Here is a 16,033-nt window from a genome sequence, read left to right as displayed (position 1 = left end):
GACATAGTGCAACACCTCCTGAGCCTGTTGGAGGAATTGTTTTATGATGAGAGCAGTGGGAAGCTAATGTGTAGGAGATCCACTGCTGGCTGTTAGCAGTCATTTTGTGTGAGCTTACCTGTACTAATGGACACGTGCTGGTGTGCTGGAGGAGCAGTGGACCAGCTGTGCCCACGGGCAGTGGGTTACCATGGCTGAAATAATGGTAGAGAATCATTCCAGACCTGGTGTTGAAGTGCCCCTTGCAGGATCAGGAACCTGGGCTCTGGAGACATGCTTTGGGTTGGCAGTCTTGGCTGCAGCTCTGACTTGCTGGGTGTCTAGGTCATGCACTAGAAGACATTCCTAACTTCTCTGTTCACAGGAGGGGAAGTGCTAAGGAAAAAAATAACTTAAAAGCCCATGAATGCCTTCATTTGTGTAAAACCCAAAAGCAGTCAGTCCCGTGCTGCTGTTTCTTTGCTCTGCCTGTGGCAGATAGACAAGGCCACAGGCTCTGTGCCTGTGACGCTACTAATGGGGATCCCTGCAGGTTTGAGGGGGGACTGGGCAGCCTCAGAAGGCACTGCTGCAGAGGGCAGGGCCTTTCACTCTGGTAACACATGCAAGCCCAGAGGTGCAGAGAAAACTTCTGATATGTCTTGTGCTGGTGAGACTTGAGCTCCTTTAATATTGGAAGACCACTGGACAGTGTGCATTGTGGTAGCACTTTCTTGTGTTCCAGCAGTATGTTGTGCTGCATCTTGCCTCTGAAATAGGTTGAGTATTTTTGACTATGGAATACCACAGCCTTCCCTTTTCTCAGCTGTTACTTCTCCGTGCTGATTTGGTTCCTTTATCATTGTTTATTCGTATGCTTGGCTTCCTTTTTGTTTTATTTCATTTCGAGACAAAGTAGTCCTTTTCTTTTCTAACCATACTTCCATTCTTAGGGAAGTAATATACCCATCCAGCCTCTGCAGTCAGAAAGACACTGCCCATTTTGTGACTGGAAGAACAGCAGAGACCTGGAGGTGGTTCATGTGGCTGCATCACTTGGGGAAGAACCATACCACTTTCATAAAGTCAAATGAGAATAAAAGGTTGATGGCTGGGTTGGTGTCTGGGGTAGCTCACTGAGCAAGTGAGCTAAAATACCAAGAGATGAGTGTGAAAACAAAGACTTGGACTTGCATGATTTGGAGTAATGGATGTTTTTACTTGGAGCAAAATAAGATTTAAAGAGCCTCAATCTTTTGTTTTCTTGAGAAATGCTGATGATTTTTTGATGCAACTGGCTTACTTGGGTTGAACACTGTACTCCAGCAAGCTTTCGAATCAAAACTTTAATTTCATGCATTAGATGAGCATATGTTTGTGGTCATGTAATTGTGTTTTAGCTACTCTCTTCTTGTCACGCTTCTTCACCTTTGTGCTTGAGCTGAGCTGTGACTGCTGCTTTACTGGGGAAAGGTTGAAAACATGCAGAAGTGTTTGTGAGTGTTTTATTATGCTGCATGCAGATAACTTCAGATTTACTTCAGTTTGGTGTCAAACTCTCGCCTAACATTGCCAGACTTTCCTTGGAAGAGCAGGGGAAATTTCTACTTCTCTTAAGTTTGTAGGTCAGGGGATTTTTATGAAAATTAAAAGCTTAGTAAGCAGTTGTCACTGTCATTAAAATACAGTCAAGGTCTACAGTGCAATTCTTTAAAGCTGGACATAGATGATTTCACTGGTCTGTGCTGGAAATACTGAAAGAGAATGAAGAAAATCTGCCCTTAAACTGCATGAATAGTTATTTGTAATTTTTATGTAAGATTGCAGTGAATCTGAGGAATGCATTTTGTAATAATAGGAATCGCTGGCGGTGGCTTTGTTTTTCTTTCTTTCAGAATTCCTTAGCTGTTGTACTTCTTAATTAAAAAAAAAAAAAAACAAGGAAAAAACCCAACAAAAGTCAAACAAAAACCAAACCAAACAAACAGACAAAAAACCAAACAAAACCCAAAAAAATCCCAGAAAAAAACCCTAACTGACCTCAGATGATTCAATGCTTTGTTTGTTTCTGCAAATAAGTTCAATTGTTTATAAAAAGAAGTAACTAGAGAACCCCCAGACTCATATGCAAGGTACAGGCAAGCTGTTAGAGATGATAAAGTTTTAGTATTGTCTGTGACCACCCATAAAAAACTACTTAAAATGGGAGAATCTGTGTAGGAGAGGAGAGCAAACGACATCATGACTTTCTTGATAACTTGAAATACCAATGAGGAAAGCTAAGCAATAGAGTTTTAAACAGACCAGCAGACCAACTTAGGCATCTGATCTTAAATCTTCCTGAGTGCTTGCCAGGCAAATAGTTTAAAATTTGTTATGTAATATATTTTCCAAGTTTTGATACTAGTATGCTAATTCTGCCTCGTGTAAATGAAGGAACTAGTTCTGAGTTGGTTTTGTTTTAGGGGTGATACCCTTCATTTGGAGGAGCATGATACTAACATGAGGGATGAGTAGCTGAACTAAAAAAGTAATGTGTGTACTTGTCAGCACTGTGAGCAAGTGAACGGCATAGAGCGGGCTTTGAGCAGTGTTCCTGGTTGCACAGGTTCTCTCTCCTTGGGTATTGAAAAACATCTCTGCCCTTGCCATCATAGTGCTGATTCAGCACAGCATCAGGAGTCACAACAGGCTTGCATTTCTAGTCTTGGTGAATTTTGCAGTCATGAACCACTTCTTTCCCATAGTGCAACACAACGTTTGCAAACCTTCAAGGGTAGAGGTATATTTAGTGAAGTATGTGTAATGTGTGTTGTATTGTGGGATGGCTTTGAAGTCATTTGGCAGGTTTCTTTGCTTAGTACAAGAAAGTTATTTAAGCAAGTCATTCTCTCCTGAGGTGGATTTTGGAGTGATTATTGTGTTCCTCTCAGTGCACTTCAGAGCTGAAGACAGGGTGTCATAAGGTGCAACTTGGAAAGTATTTTACCTGCCTTCTTTCTTCTCAATTGCTTCTCAATTTCTTCATGAAAACACCTCACATTTCTTGTTAAAGATATTTTTTCATAGGATGAAAAAAGGGGAATTTTTATTTAGGAGGAATTCCTGATGATAGTTTGCTGCTCCTGGGAACCAGCCAGAAACTTGTTTTAGTCAGGGTTTCCAGAATTGCTCTGCCTTCTGTGTGACTGCAGTGTCAGGTGGCAAGTGAAGTACCCCGCTCTTTTTATGGATAGACTCTTCCATCATGCCTTGTTCTCTTAGGTGCTTTTGCAGGTCCTTGCTTCCTGACAGCCTTGGGTGTGGTCTCACCACCCCCAGAGGCTTCCTGCACAGGTGTGAGCAGTCAACAGTAACAACAGTGTCAGCAAGGTGGCTGATGGCTTTGTGCTGCTGCATTAGATGCGGTGCAGTCATAGAAGTTGAGAAATATGCTTCTGCAATTCTGGTCTAAAACAATTATTTTTTTCAGATTCTGATCTTGGATGTAGTTACTCAAACTGTTGTTTTAAATTCTGTGGTGAGATGCACAGTTCTATCCTACAATTCTTTTTGCTCCTGTAGAAGCCGTTCTGTGATCATATTGAATAGTAGGACCAGTAGAAGCTGTTGGGCATTCCCATGGATAAGCATGGTGGCAAATCTGTGTGAAAGGTTTGCTTCAAGCCTGCTGTTGCGGGATAACTGGACAGAATGAGCTCAGGATAAATACTTCTTTAAAGTAAGAACCTTTAATACCCAGTAATCTCTCCACTATTCTTGCAAAGAGATCACCTGTTGTAACAACAGTAGATTTCATCCATGAGAGAAAACCTTTTGATAGCGAGTTACTGACAACAAAAGGTTCCTAATCACTGAAGAAGGTCATATGAATGATATTCACAGGTCCTCTGTTAACAACTGCAGCAACCTCCACTGGGTTAGGCAGGGACAGATGTCACAGTGACGTGATTTCAGTATTTGATAGCTTGGGGCTGCAGATGTTAGTTGGTAATGCCCTTTTTTGAGCAATAGGAAATTTCTGCTTTTTCTCTTTGCTTTTGCTTTTATGGTTACTGAAGCCAATGTGACATACTTTTCAGATGGTGTATATCTGCACCCCTTCAGTCTGTGTAGCTGCCTGGTTCATACTGCTGATCATTTTGGTTCAAGAAAGCCTAGCCACGCCACTCATCCCCTCTTGGTCTGATAGTGGAGAAGTACAGTACAGATCTGCTCAGTGGGCAGCCTGTTGTTTGGGAGTAGCAAGGTCCTTAACTCAGAGCTGTGTTAAAATTCTCAGCTTGCTGGCATAGTTTAGGTGCTTGAGCAGAGCTCTGGAGTCACTCGTGGGTGTCTTGTTTTGGTTTCTCTCCTCCCAGCCTCCAGGCACCTGTGTTGGTGCCCAGGCTCTTGGTGTCTCTGCTTTCCCATGCAGAGCCTGGCCTTTCCCTCAGGGCTGTCTGCCAGCCTTGCTGCCAAGCTCACCCCAGCCCTTGTACCCCTGCTCTGTGTTACACTGCTTTTGCCATTTGTCTTACAGCTGCTTTCTGTCCAGCCAGAGTCCTGGTTGTCCTTTTTCAGTGTGCTGTTTCACAAGGTGCATCTGGATGTCACCAGGGCTCCTGCTACAGAAGGGAACAGCTCCCATTCCCCTCCCTGTGTCCCCACATCCCTCCTCTGCTTTGCCACAGCTCTCTGGTTGCTTGTCACACCCTTCATGTGAGCCAGCTTAATGAATGTAACTTACATCAAATTGTGTGAGAAAAACAGTTTTCTTTGAGGAAAATGACTGAAATGGGCTTATGGAAGAAGGCCCAGGCACATGCAAGGCATCACAGAGGGAAAAAACCTCCCTTTTGGCAGATTTCCCTTAGGGTTCTGTTCCCTTGGGGACCATCTTGGTGGTGATGCTGCTGCAAGAGTCATGGGTACCTGGAAATGCTCCTCCAGGCAGATTCCAAGTGAACATGTTACCAGAGCTTCAGAAGGGAAAATTTGGAAATGCCAACATCTCCCTGAGCCCGTGTTTTGTGGTTTCTGTATCTGCTTTCTTCCCAAAGCTTTGTTTTAGCCAGACTTGTTTTTATGGCAGTGAAAAGAACAGCTCTGTGGAAAAGGCTGTGTTCCTAACACATTTCAAGTCTGTGCTAAAATAACCAGGGAACAAAATTCTTCAAATAAACACTATCTGGAATTTTTATATAGATAGATGTAGCCCCTGCAGTACCAAAATCTGACCATGCAAAACCAATACAATAGGTTGTGTTCTTCTTCCCAGCCACTGGTCTCAGAAGGAGCTCAACGCACAATTCTTTTAGTTGAGCTTTGGGCAGGCAGTAGCTGATGTGTGAGGACAGGTAGTTGTGAGGTATATGCAGGCAAAACCTTTACAATGAGGAGTTTTACTAGTGGATAATGCTATTAATTCCCAACTATAGCAACTGAAAGAGCTGACAAGCAGCATTTTAATTGTTTTAAAATTTCAATCTTTTTTCAGTGCTACTAAAAAATGACCAAACATAATAATAATAGGTTGTGTAAAGTAGTATTTAAAAACTTCTATGTGCAGTCCATTGGAAGAAAAAACAAGTGAACATTGAGTGTATCATGTACCTTTTCATGGCAATGCACTGACTTTAGTTGCTGGGAGGAAATCAGAATTGGATATTTGAGATATGAGAGAGCAAATTTGTTAATAAATTAGTACACAGTATTGTGCACAATCTACAAATATATGTTAAGTGACATAAAAAGGAGTAGCAATTTGTCCATATAAAAGATAATCAGGATTTTTTTAATATTCAGTCAGAATATTTCATTGGTAACTCTGTATGTTTCTCTCTCTCCCCATTGGCACCTCTGAAGTAGTTTGCTCTCAAGTATAGTTTACTCTTGGACCACATGAAGAGGACTTGTAATAACATTCCCCAGTTTTTAATCACCCTAACCAGGAATCAGTGCAGAAGCTGTAACCTGTGTTTGGCAGGAAGGAGGTGGCTGTGCCTGGCCCAGGGAGGAGGTGGCGTGTAGGGAGGTCTGAAAGCACTTCAAGTGCTGAGGAGCTCAGGGGGCTGTTATCCACTCCTCAGTCACTTGTTGCCTGGGAGACAAATGTAATCCAGAGATTTTTTTTTGACCCTTCCTTGCTGGTTTTTGATTGGAGTCACTATTGACTTTTGGCTTGGAGGAGGTAGTGAAGCAGCACGCCAAGTGTCATAAGATGGAAATTAATCACTACCGACGGGTCTGAGCTCCAGTGATTTCCTTTCCCATGATTGCTCTGTACATGGGAAGACTAATGACACATCTGAACAGACAGTTAACAAAGCTCTTCACACCTCCCAACAGTCAAGAAGGTTTCTTAACCAGATGTCACTTCAGTTTTCCTTTTTACTCATGCTCTGTTATGTGATTGTGGAAAAACAAAAATAACTGTCTTAAAAGAGAACATTGCAAAGTGTTGGCGAGCTTTGCCTTAAATTGCATTTGTTTTTGCTGGTAAATTATAAGTCAGTTCAGTTGCAGTAAAAATATAGCAAATCTGCCTTCCCAGTGGTTTTTTTAACATGAGTGTACTTCTCAATATTTTTTGTCGGAGTTCCTGTTTTTCAGTGAGATTATTTTTGGCTTTTGCAAGACTATGGGCAAGCCACACAAATTTAGCTTAACACGAATGAAAGGTTTTGAAGTCACTCTTCAGTAGTGACTTCATATTGTAAGGCTCTCAGCTTAAACTAACTGATGGGTTTTGGGGAGTAATATCTTCCAGGTAGATGACAAGGCTGTCTTGGAAGTAAATGAAAAAACAGAGAAGTTTGGAAGCAATATGTTGTGTTCCAGTAAGTACAAATAAGGTAGATAGTATTTGAGTGTAGCTTTTTTTATAAGCTTATCCCATGCTGTAAGAAGTAAGGAATCCAGCAAAGATTTTCTCCTGAAAAATTTTCCTAGTTTTGCTCATTGCTTGCTTAAAAGGAAATTTTATGTTCTTAGTCTGAGTCTTGGATAGAGCATGGAAGTGGAATTTGGGATGTTTGAATTCTATTTTTGACTCTGTCCTTTGCCTAAGAATCACTTACTGGCCTTGTCATGTGTCTGGCTCATTGTCCCATATTTTAGAAGGGCTAAGCATAACAACCTCCTCCTTGCAGAGTGATGTGAGGAGTGTGGTGCACAGCTTCCTCAGCAGACAGCAGCACTGGATCTCTCAGCTGTTGACTGTAGTGCTTTGCTGAGATCAGAGCCACAGAGGCTTGCTTGCTTCTCTCTAGCTCTTTAGCCTTGGACTTTTGTGGCCGTATCAGGACCTGGCTTCGTTTCAAGTGCTAGAAGGTGTCTCCCCTTAGACTCTTCTGTGGCCTCCTGGTTGGGCACCTTTGGGAAGTAAAAGGATGGATGGGCTTGCACCCTGCAAGCCATCCTGAAGAGTCTTGACCCCATGCCCCTGTTCCCCGGAGCAGCATGCAGCCCTGCTGCTTTCTGACAGAAGACTGTCACAGCTCCTGTGGGTTGTGCTGGCTGCTCTCCTTTTCTTTCAAGCCAAGTCTCACATGGTGCTGGAAACTTTGCACACACAGCCATCCAGGGACATTGGGGAAGACTCTTGTTTTATCATTTATTTTTCATTTATTTTTGGGGAGGAGAATTTAGTGCACATTTGCTTTCTGTAAGCACTTTGCATGTTGCGCTGTGTATCCTAAAGCTATGCAAGGGGCAGAGGAGCACTTAGGAAGTGGTAGGGCAAAGATACAAGTTTTCAAAAGGAAACAGGTGTCTGGTTTTGGTCTTCTATATGGTTTAAGAAAATAATGTCCTCCTTCTGATGTGATTCTGTATGTGTCTGTGTGTGCTTGTTCTTTAATGCGTTTAACTGAGAGCTTTGTTTCACTGATAGAAGTTGAAGCAGAGGAAAGGGATGGTCCTGGGTTGAAAAGCAGCTAGAGGCAGTAACACAGCCTCCCCCACCTGTTCCAGAAAGCATCAACATTTACCAAAAAATCGTAGCATAATGCCTTGCAAACCTGTCAGTTGAGTTCACTCAACAGTTAGTATTTGTGTTTGTTTTTATGTATGATCAAGCAGAGCAAGACTGCTCCTGAACTGTTCCATATGCTTTCATAGTGAAGATGAGGCAAAGTTTTCATATTTGTTTGAGAAGTCACACAAAACAATCCAAAATCCTCAGCTTGACCTCTGAAGGGATTGAGACAAGAAATGAAATTGCACTGCTTGTAACTGCAGAATAAACACTGAATTTTAGTGGAATCTTTACTTTACAGATTAACTGCTGGTGTTGTTCCTTGAGTCCAGAAAGGGTAATTACAGTAACTGTTGTTTTAGCTGATCACAATTTCACAACACACTTAAATGGTTATACTCTGATTATACTGTGGGCTTTTTTTTTTTAGTTTTGGTTCATTGGTTTGTTTTGGGTTTTTTTGGTCTTTTTTTTCCCCCTCTGGGGAGAAAAGATGATTAATTTCCTCTTGTAGTATAATGGTATTGATGTCATGTGGGTTGGAGGATTAAGTCCTTATATTTTTAAAACAGTTGCTAGGGTGTTTAACCCTCTCCTTTTTAGCCTTGTTTCTGTTTGTATAACAGCAAAAGGAAAAGAAAACTACTTCCAAAAACAAGATACTTCTTTTCAAAGTTTCTGTTTAACAGTTAACTGTAGCTTCTTATTTTTCCAATATGAGGTGATTGGAAAATTGCCAGATATTATTAAATCCTATTAACTAGTAACAAGAGAGAGGGGGAGAAAGAGCAACCAAACATTCATTCTTTTTTCCCTCAGAATTGTGATTTAAATCATACAGTCATAATACATTATTAATGGAGCAATAATCTCTGGCAAGTTATATTCGCTTCTGTCAGACAAAAAACCCAAATCCACTGCTTTTCCTGACAAAAACTGCTAAATAAATACGGCTGTGCCATTAGATCAAATATTTGATTTTTTTTTAATTCTTTTCTCTTTGCAGAGTATTGGAAAGGGGTCCTTGTGGTGTATAGACCCAGAATATAGACAAAATCTTATTCAGGCTTTGAAAAAGACACCCTATCACCCATATTCGCATGTGTTCAGTACACCTCCCACATCTCCTCAGGCATATCAAAGGTAAGAACTAGATGCATTTTACAATTCTAAATGTTTTCCTGCGGTGTTGGGTATGATTCTTGGGTAAGACACTAAATGTAATCAAGCGCTGCAGTGTGGAATGTGCGAGTGCGGAAAGCCCGGGAGTGCCGGTCTGGCCTGGCCTTTTCAGTGTGTCCAGGGCACCTTTTACCGGTCTGGCCTGGCCCTTTCCGTGTGTCCAGGGCACCTTTTACCGGTCTGGCCTGGCCTTTTCAGTGTGTCCAGGGCACCTTTTACCGGCTCATGGCCCTGCTGGCATCAGCGTTCCTGAGCAGAGCCTGCAGGCTTCCTGCAATAGCCTTTGGCCGAGGAGCGCCTGAAATAAAAATGCAGATGAGCAAATGGAGAGCTCTGAAGTGCCCACTTATCCCATTTGGTGAAGGCACAATTCCCTCCCTCGATCAGAGGAGATAGGCTCATTCTTCTGGGAGAGCCGATGTTGCCTGTGCAGCCCCAGGATGTCCACCAGGTTGAGCTTGACCAGCTCTTGGTGGTGGATGGGCATCCCTTAGGATTAGCCCGGATTTTCTCCTTTGCTTCAGTGAAACAGACATGGGATGATGTTTTTCTGTTAATTTTGCGGGTTTTTTGATCTGGCATTCATTTACGACCAGTGTTAGCAAAGAGACATGATCTATGGCTGCCATCCGCAAAGCAGGAAAGCAGGCGCTGAGGTTTGGCAGAGCGGCATTCTCCTCGATGCCGATAAGGGCCAGGAATGCGCTTCATGGCCCGTGCTTCACCCTCAGGACGGGGAAGGTGTGCTGAGCCAGCCGCAGCAGGGCCCGCAGCAGCGCCGGGACTGAGCGGTGGCGCTGACGGCTCTCTTGGCGGCTGAGGTGGTTCTTGTTATTTTTTCGCGTTAGTGCTGAGGCTGGCGGGAGGGAGGGCAGCGGCCGGGACGGCGGCGTGATGGTCGCCGTGGTGACGGCGCGTCTCCCGGCAACGCGCGGGCCGGGCCGGGCCGGCGCTGCGCCTCCCGGGGCCGCGGGCTCGGCCGCGCCGTTGCCGCGGTAACGGCGATCCCGGCGCGGCGCTGGCAACGGAGACCCTGCGCCCGCTGTTGTGCCGGGGGATCGCCCCGGTGGCCGGGGATGCCCCTGGCCCCTGGATTTTATTCTGGAAACCAGGGCGTGACCAGGGGTGCGGGGTGCCGAGGCGGTGCAGTTCGGCTGTGCTGGTGCTCTGGGGGAAGCTGGGCAAACACTGTCCCTAGTACCACCTGTGGAAGTACCCCTCACTACTGTGCTCGGCAGAAGGACAGATAAATAATTTAGGTAATGGATTAAAACTGTAATTTGTGCATTTGAACTAAGCATGTTTCCTGGCCCTTGCTTTATTGTTACTGCTGCTTTTTAAGAGTATTTTAATTACGCTCATACAGATTTATTGATAAATTCTCATATTGAGTAGAAGTGTAATGCACATCTGACATAGAAACGGAGAGATTTTGATCCCTTCTAATCCCCACAAACAAAAAAATCTAGCATACACATGCAGTTGAAAGCCAGAGGATTCCCGTTTTTTTATGGGTGAAGTGACTGTTGACTCAATGGGCTGGGTTTGCCAGAACCACTGTGTAATTTGGTGGCAGATCTTGGCAGCAGCACAACGACATGGGCAGCTCTTCTAGGCTAGGCTGAAGGAAGCAATGCAGCAGCACTGCTGTGGGCAGTCCTTACAGGGATGAACCCTTAGAGACACCCTGTCTGGGTGTCAGGGAGCGCACATGAGCACAGCTACACTGTGTCCTGCACAGCTGTGAGCCCGCTGCTGCTCCCCTGTCCTCATCCTGTACAGCCCTGTGCCCGCTGCTGCTCCCCTGTCCTCATCCTGTACAGCCCTGTGCTCACTGCTCCCCTGTCCTCATCCTGCACAGCCCTGTGCCCACTGCTGCTCCCCTGTCCTCATCCTGCACAGCCCTGTGCCCACTGCTGCTCCCCTGTCCTCATCCTGCACAGCCCTGTGCCCGCTGCTGCTTCCCTGTCCTCATCCTGCACAGCCCTGTGCCCACTGCTGCTCCCCTGTCCTCATCCTGCACAACCCTGTGCCCGCTGCTGCTTCCCTGTCCTCATTCTGTACAGCCCTGTGCTCACTGCAGCTCCCCTGTCCTCATCCTGCAGAGCCCTGTGCTCACTGCTCCCCTGTCCTCATCCTGCACAGCCCTGTGCTCACTGCTCCCGTCCTCATCCTGCACAGCCCTGTGCCTGTTGCTTCCCTGTCCTCATCCTGCACAGCCCTGTGCTCACTGCAGCTCCCCTGTCCTCATCCTGCACAGCCCTGTGCCTGTTGCTTCCCTGTCCTCATCCTCCAGAGCCCTGTGCCCACTGCTCCCGTCCTCATCCTGCACAGCCCTGTGCCCGCTGCTGCTCCATGCTTGCTGTGTGTGGCAAAGGATGCCTGCAGAGTCACAGACCTTGGGCAGAGGTTGTGCTGGTCTCTTCCAGTGGGGTGTGTGTCCAGAATCTCACAGCCTGTTTCCATGAGTGGGAGAAGAGAGGACTACTGGCAGGTGCCAGACAGTGTGGGATTTCAGAAGCAGGTTTCAATCACTACCTGCTTTCACCACTGCCCAGTGTAGCTGAGCAAGGGAGAAGGGAGGAGTCTAGTGAATCACTCTAGTGGGTCTAGTGAAACACTGACAAGCGAGTCCCAAAACTGAAAGGGAAGGTTTTTCTCCTTGGAGCCCATGGGATGTCTGAGCTGCTGCTACACTGCTTGTGCTGCCAAGTGCTTTGGAGTCTTCCTTGTAATGACTGCATCATAAAACAAAGAGCTTGTGTGGTTGAAGGAGCAAATGCCTTGCAAATACAGCAAAGGCCAGGTTTTATATGAAGAAATTGTGGTCTCACTGTTACTTTTACTTGGCTGTCTTTCAGCATTTCCACTGTTAAATGAAACTTAATATCCCCATAGTATTCTAAAATATTTATTCATTCTGCTGCTAATGACTGGTGAAACGTCAACATGAAGCTGGTCTAGCCTATCAGTGACTTTTGAATTAATTCTGGATTGGCAGTTACATGGTAATTTTCTGAATAAATTTCCAATATATTCTCAATGAGTTGAATATTCCCTGTGCATTTGGAAAAAACCAGTAATCCCTTGTGTAAGTGACTGCTTTCTCATGTGTACAAAGACTTCAGTAGGGGTAGAAAATGTAAATCCACTCCACCATAGTCAGATCTCCAGAGCAATACATCGTCATAGTAACAAATTCCAAGGGGAAATTTTCTGATGGTGAAGACAGTACATCTAGAAAAAAATCCTTGGGTGGCAGAGGTTTTGCTGTCTGTCCATCTTGTGTAATGGAAGTCCACAACTAAGAGAAGCTATGTCACTTAATATTAATTAAATATATCTGGAACCAGATTATTTGCCAATATTATCCCTGCCTCTAGGAACAAGGGTCAGTTGGTGAAATTCCACAAGGACAAATTGACCTATTCCTTGTCTTTATCAGATATTTTAAAAGAATAAAGATGCACAAGTGAATCACATGCTTTGTTTAGTATCTGCATAAGCAGCTTAGGGTAGAATTGACCACAGAGTGGAGGAATGTATTGTAAAAATATCCCAAGCATGATGATTACTGAATACACAAATTCCCCTTTACCTGAACAGAGTTAAATGAATTGCATCAGACAATTCAGTTTCATGACTTCAGTAGAGCATCCTGCATAAATGTGACAGAGGTGGAGCTTTTATGAAGGAGTTTCGTGATATGAACCCATACATTTGGATGGCTGAGTGAGTGTTATACCAGTATCATTTGAGATAAAAATGACTCAAGCCATGACATTTGGACTACACTGGGTTCCATGTGTAGGAGACATTTTGGGGGAAAGGCAACCTTGCTGTGTTTGTACATAAGAAGGAACTTCAGACTGCAGTTGTCTGAATTGCTGCTTCAATTCAGGGCAAAGATTACCTGTAAGCTATTAGAAGAGAAGTAGTGGAATATCACAAGGTGAATTATTTAATTTTAATTGGCTTGAATGTATGTTCTTAAAAAACAATACTCACAACAAACAAAACCCCTTGGGTTTTTATCTGGTTCTTCTAATTGAAGCATGTGTCATAAAGCATGTCATTTATGATGAATTTCAAGAGCAAACTAACACTGATACACATCATTACAAAGGAAGAGCTCTCCTTGGTGTCGAAAAATAGGTGTGTTAGACTCATGTGTTTCTTCTTAAATTTTACAATAATTTTGGCAATAGCAACTTTGAAATATATTTATAGATAAACACTTGGTCAGGTAAAAGTACAAGGCATGAGCTCCTTAAACATTCATCACTTCTCCGTTGTCTTGTCTTTTGATACCTCTTTCTGATAAAAATACTCTTTATCCCAAGGTTGAGATTAGAAAAAGGGACTTAATGATTATGAACCCTTGTCTAACTTCTGAAATTTATTTGTAGAGGCACAAAGAAAGATTTGTGAAACCTGGTGGCTAAAGCTTTGTTCCTGAAAATCCAAGTTTTACAAATCACTGTGAGAAAGTAATGGCCATCACCCTGAGTTCTGTGGTAAATGGCAGGAGAGGTGATCTGGGCGTGCTTTCATTTGCATTTGTCTATTTTCAGCCTGAAAGCACACAGTTTTATCACTGAGTCCTGCCCTTCTGCTCCCATCTCACCAGTCAGAGCCCTCATAGTGCAGCCCTGCAGTGGGAGCTCCCGGGCAGTGCAGCCCTGTGGTGGGAGAAGTGCAGCTCTGCTGGAGGAACAACTTCAAATATTTACAGGTTTTGACTTTTGACTTTACTGTCACAGCTTCCACATTTTGCAGTTGTTTATTGAAGCTACATCAAAGTTGCAGGTTATCATATTAGACAAATTATAAGCACCCTTCCTATCTGTACACTTCATACATTGAGATCAGATGTGATCTGTGACCATTTGGGGAAGCTGGTGAAACAACCTTTTCCTGTTCACTAAAAGACTTTGCAGGGTATATCTTGTAGAAAAGACATGATTTGGTAGTCTTTTGCAGTCTGGAAAGGTGGATTTAATTCTGTGTTAGTGGTTTTGCTTTTGATAGGAAATGAAGCTGATCATAGGGAAGTCTAATACTAATTTCTGTGCATGTTACAACCACTTTATTAAGAATAGTCTAACTATTTTACTTCCTATGAGAGTCAGAATGAGTTTTCTTCTCTTGGTGTGCTGTTAAGGTGGAGTCTTCAGGGAATTTTTGTTTTGCTGTTTTCATAGTTTTGTAGTTTGTGAGATCACAGAGAATAAAAGTTCTTCTAAAGTGTGCCCTCTGCCACCATCACATGCCTTAATTTGAAGACCATCTATACTTTGGGATTATGTTGCTTTATTTCTGTTTTCTGGCAAGTTAGATAATATCAGTTTAGTTTGGTGTCAGGTATGAACAGCAAAGAGAACTTCTGCTTGACTGAATGCACTGATAAATGCATAAATATTTGAGGATTTCTCAATCCAGGACTTGGTTTCTAACATATTCTTATCAAGTCTCTAACCATTAGACTTCTATGATCCCACTGAACACAGTTTCAGGAAACAAAACAGATCAACTCTTCTTACCTTTTAAAAGGCCTTCTCTCCTCTCTTCTCTTTCCTCTCTCCCCTCCCCTCGCCCCTCCCTTCCCCCCTCCCCTCCCCTCCCGAAGGATGTGTAGGGAGGAAAGATAAATTCAGAAAAGTGACCACAGATCCCGGACAGAAAAAGAGGAGCAGAAAGTCTGAATCTCATCTCTCTAACATAATCGTTTCATGCAGGAATGGCTGGTAGAAATACAAATGACCCTCTAATCACATCTTCATTCCTCTCAAAATTAGTCACATGCTTCTGAGCCTTCTCAACTGAAATGTTTCCAATTCTTTCTCATTCATACCACCAGAAAGAAGAAATATGATTTTTTCCATTTGCCAAATACATGAAGATTTGGTTGAGTCTTTGTTTTGTTTGCATGTAATTTATACTTTTGGTAAAGTACTGTAAAGTAGAGTCCTTAGCCTGTCATCTTTCTCTAGATTCAGGCAAACACCAGCTCATTGCTTTATGTTATTTTTCATAGTTCCATTTGTGAACAGTCTTTCCAGTTACTTGGCTACTTAGGCTCTTTTTCCCCTCCTCTGTGCCTTCTGTGGATAAATATAGCCTTATTCCAAAGATAACTTGGAATGGTACCGTAGATATTTCCACTAAGTTCATGGGAAAAAGAAAGTGTAGGGATGTGTTTTGAAATTTTTGTTACTTTGTTTGTAAAACCCTCTGTAGACCTGGGTGTTTTCCTATGAAAGTTTTTAGAGTGGCCTCATTGACAGAGCTGTGAGTTGCTGGCTGCAGGAACTTGAAGCCTGTGGGTGCTGTGCTTCTGTTTCTCTGCAGCTCCTCACCCCTCTTCCTTGCTGCCCCTGGAGTGTGTGCTGGTGCAGGTAGGGCAGGGTTGCACAGGGCATGAGCTGTGGGGTGAAGCAGAAAGCAGAGTGTGTGAGGGACATCTCACCTTAGGATCTGTCCAGTAGGATCTCACCAGTAGGATCTGTCATCCTTGATCCCATTAACAGCCCTTGTGTCACTGTGACAGCTGCAGCCATTGTGTGGATGGGGGAGCCTGTGCAGTGTTCAGGAACAGTTCACTGAAGTTTTAGTAGTTGAAAATTCAGACTCAGGAAGGAGTGTTAGTGCAATGAACACTGGTCACCATGAGCATCACGTTTGTTATCATATAATATTACAGCCATGTAAATCATTTGACTTCTGAATTTGAAAACTGACTTGTGAAGCTTGGGAAGCCACAAATAGTATCAGTGTGTCACGTCTTGCTGCTCTTGGATTATGAAAAGGTTTTTTTGTATTTCCATAACTCAAGTTAAATTTTTAAATTTAGTTTTAATCATGCTCTTGTGTTTTGTTTTAGATTTTCTTCACTTCTCTATTAGTTATTGG

The 16,033-nt window shown here is 43.5% G+C and overlaps 1 protein-coding gene across 7 annotated transcripts in view; it reads left to right on the top strand.

The window, feature by feature from the left end:
• The window catches only part of FOXN3 (forkhead box N3), a 206,839-nt gene that overhangs the window by 94,819 nt on the left and 95,987 nt on the right, over positions 1-16,033 (top strand). For all 7 annotated transcript variants that reach the window (XM_030949323.1, XM_030949327.1, XM_030949324.1 and 4 more), the window contains exon 3: positions 8,946-9,082. In XM_030949323.1, the coding sequence (XP_030805183.1) occupies positions 8,946-9,082 (137 nt within the window). The remainder of the gene's footprint in view (positions 1-8,945; positions 9,083-16,033) is intronic.

The sequence above is a fragment of the Camarhynchus parvulus genome, chromosome 5, assembly GCF_901933205.1.
Source record: "Camarhynchus parvulus chromosome 5, STF_HiC, whole genome shotgun sequence".
NCBI lineage: Eukaryota > Metazoa > Chordata > Aves > Passeriformes > Thraupidae > Camarhynchus > Camarhynchus parvulus.
This window is presented reverse-complemented; position numbering and strand designations above follow the sequence as displayed.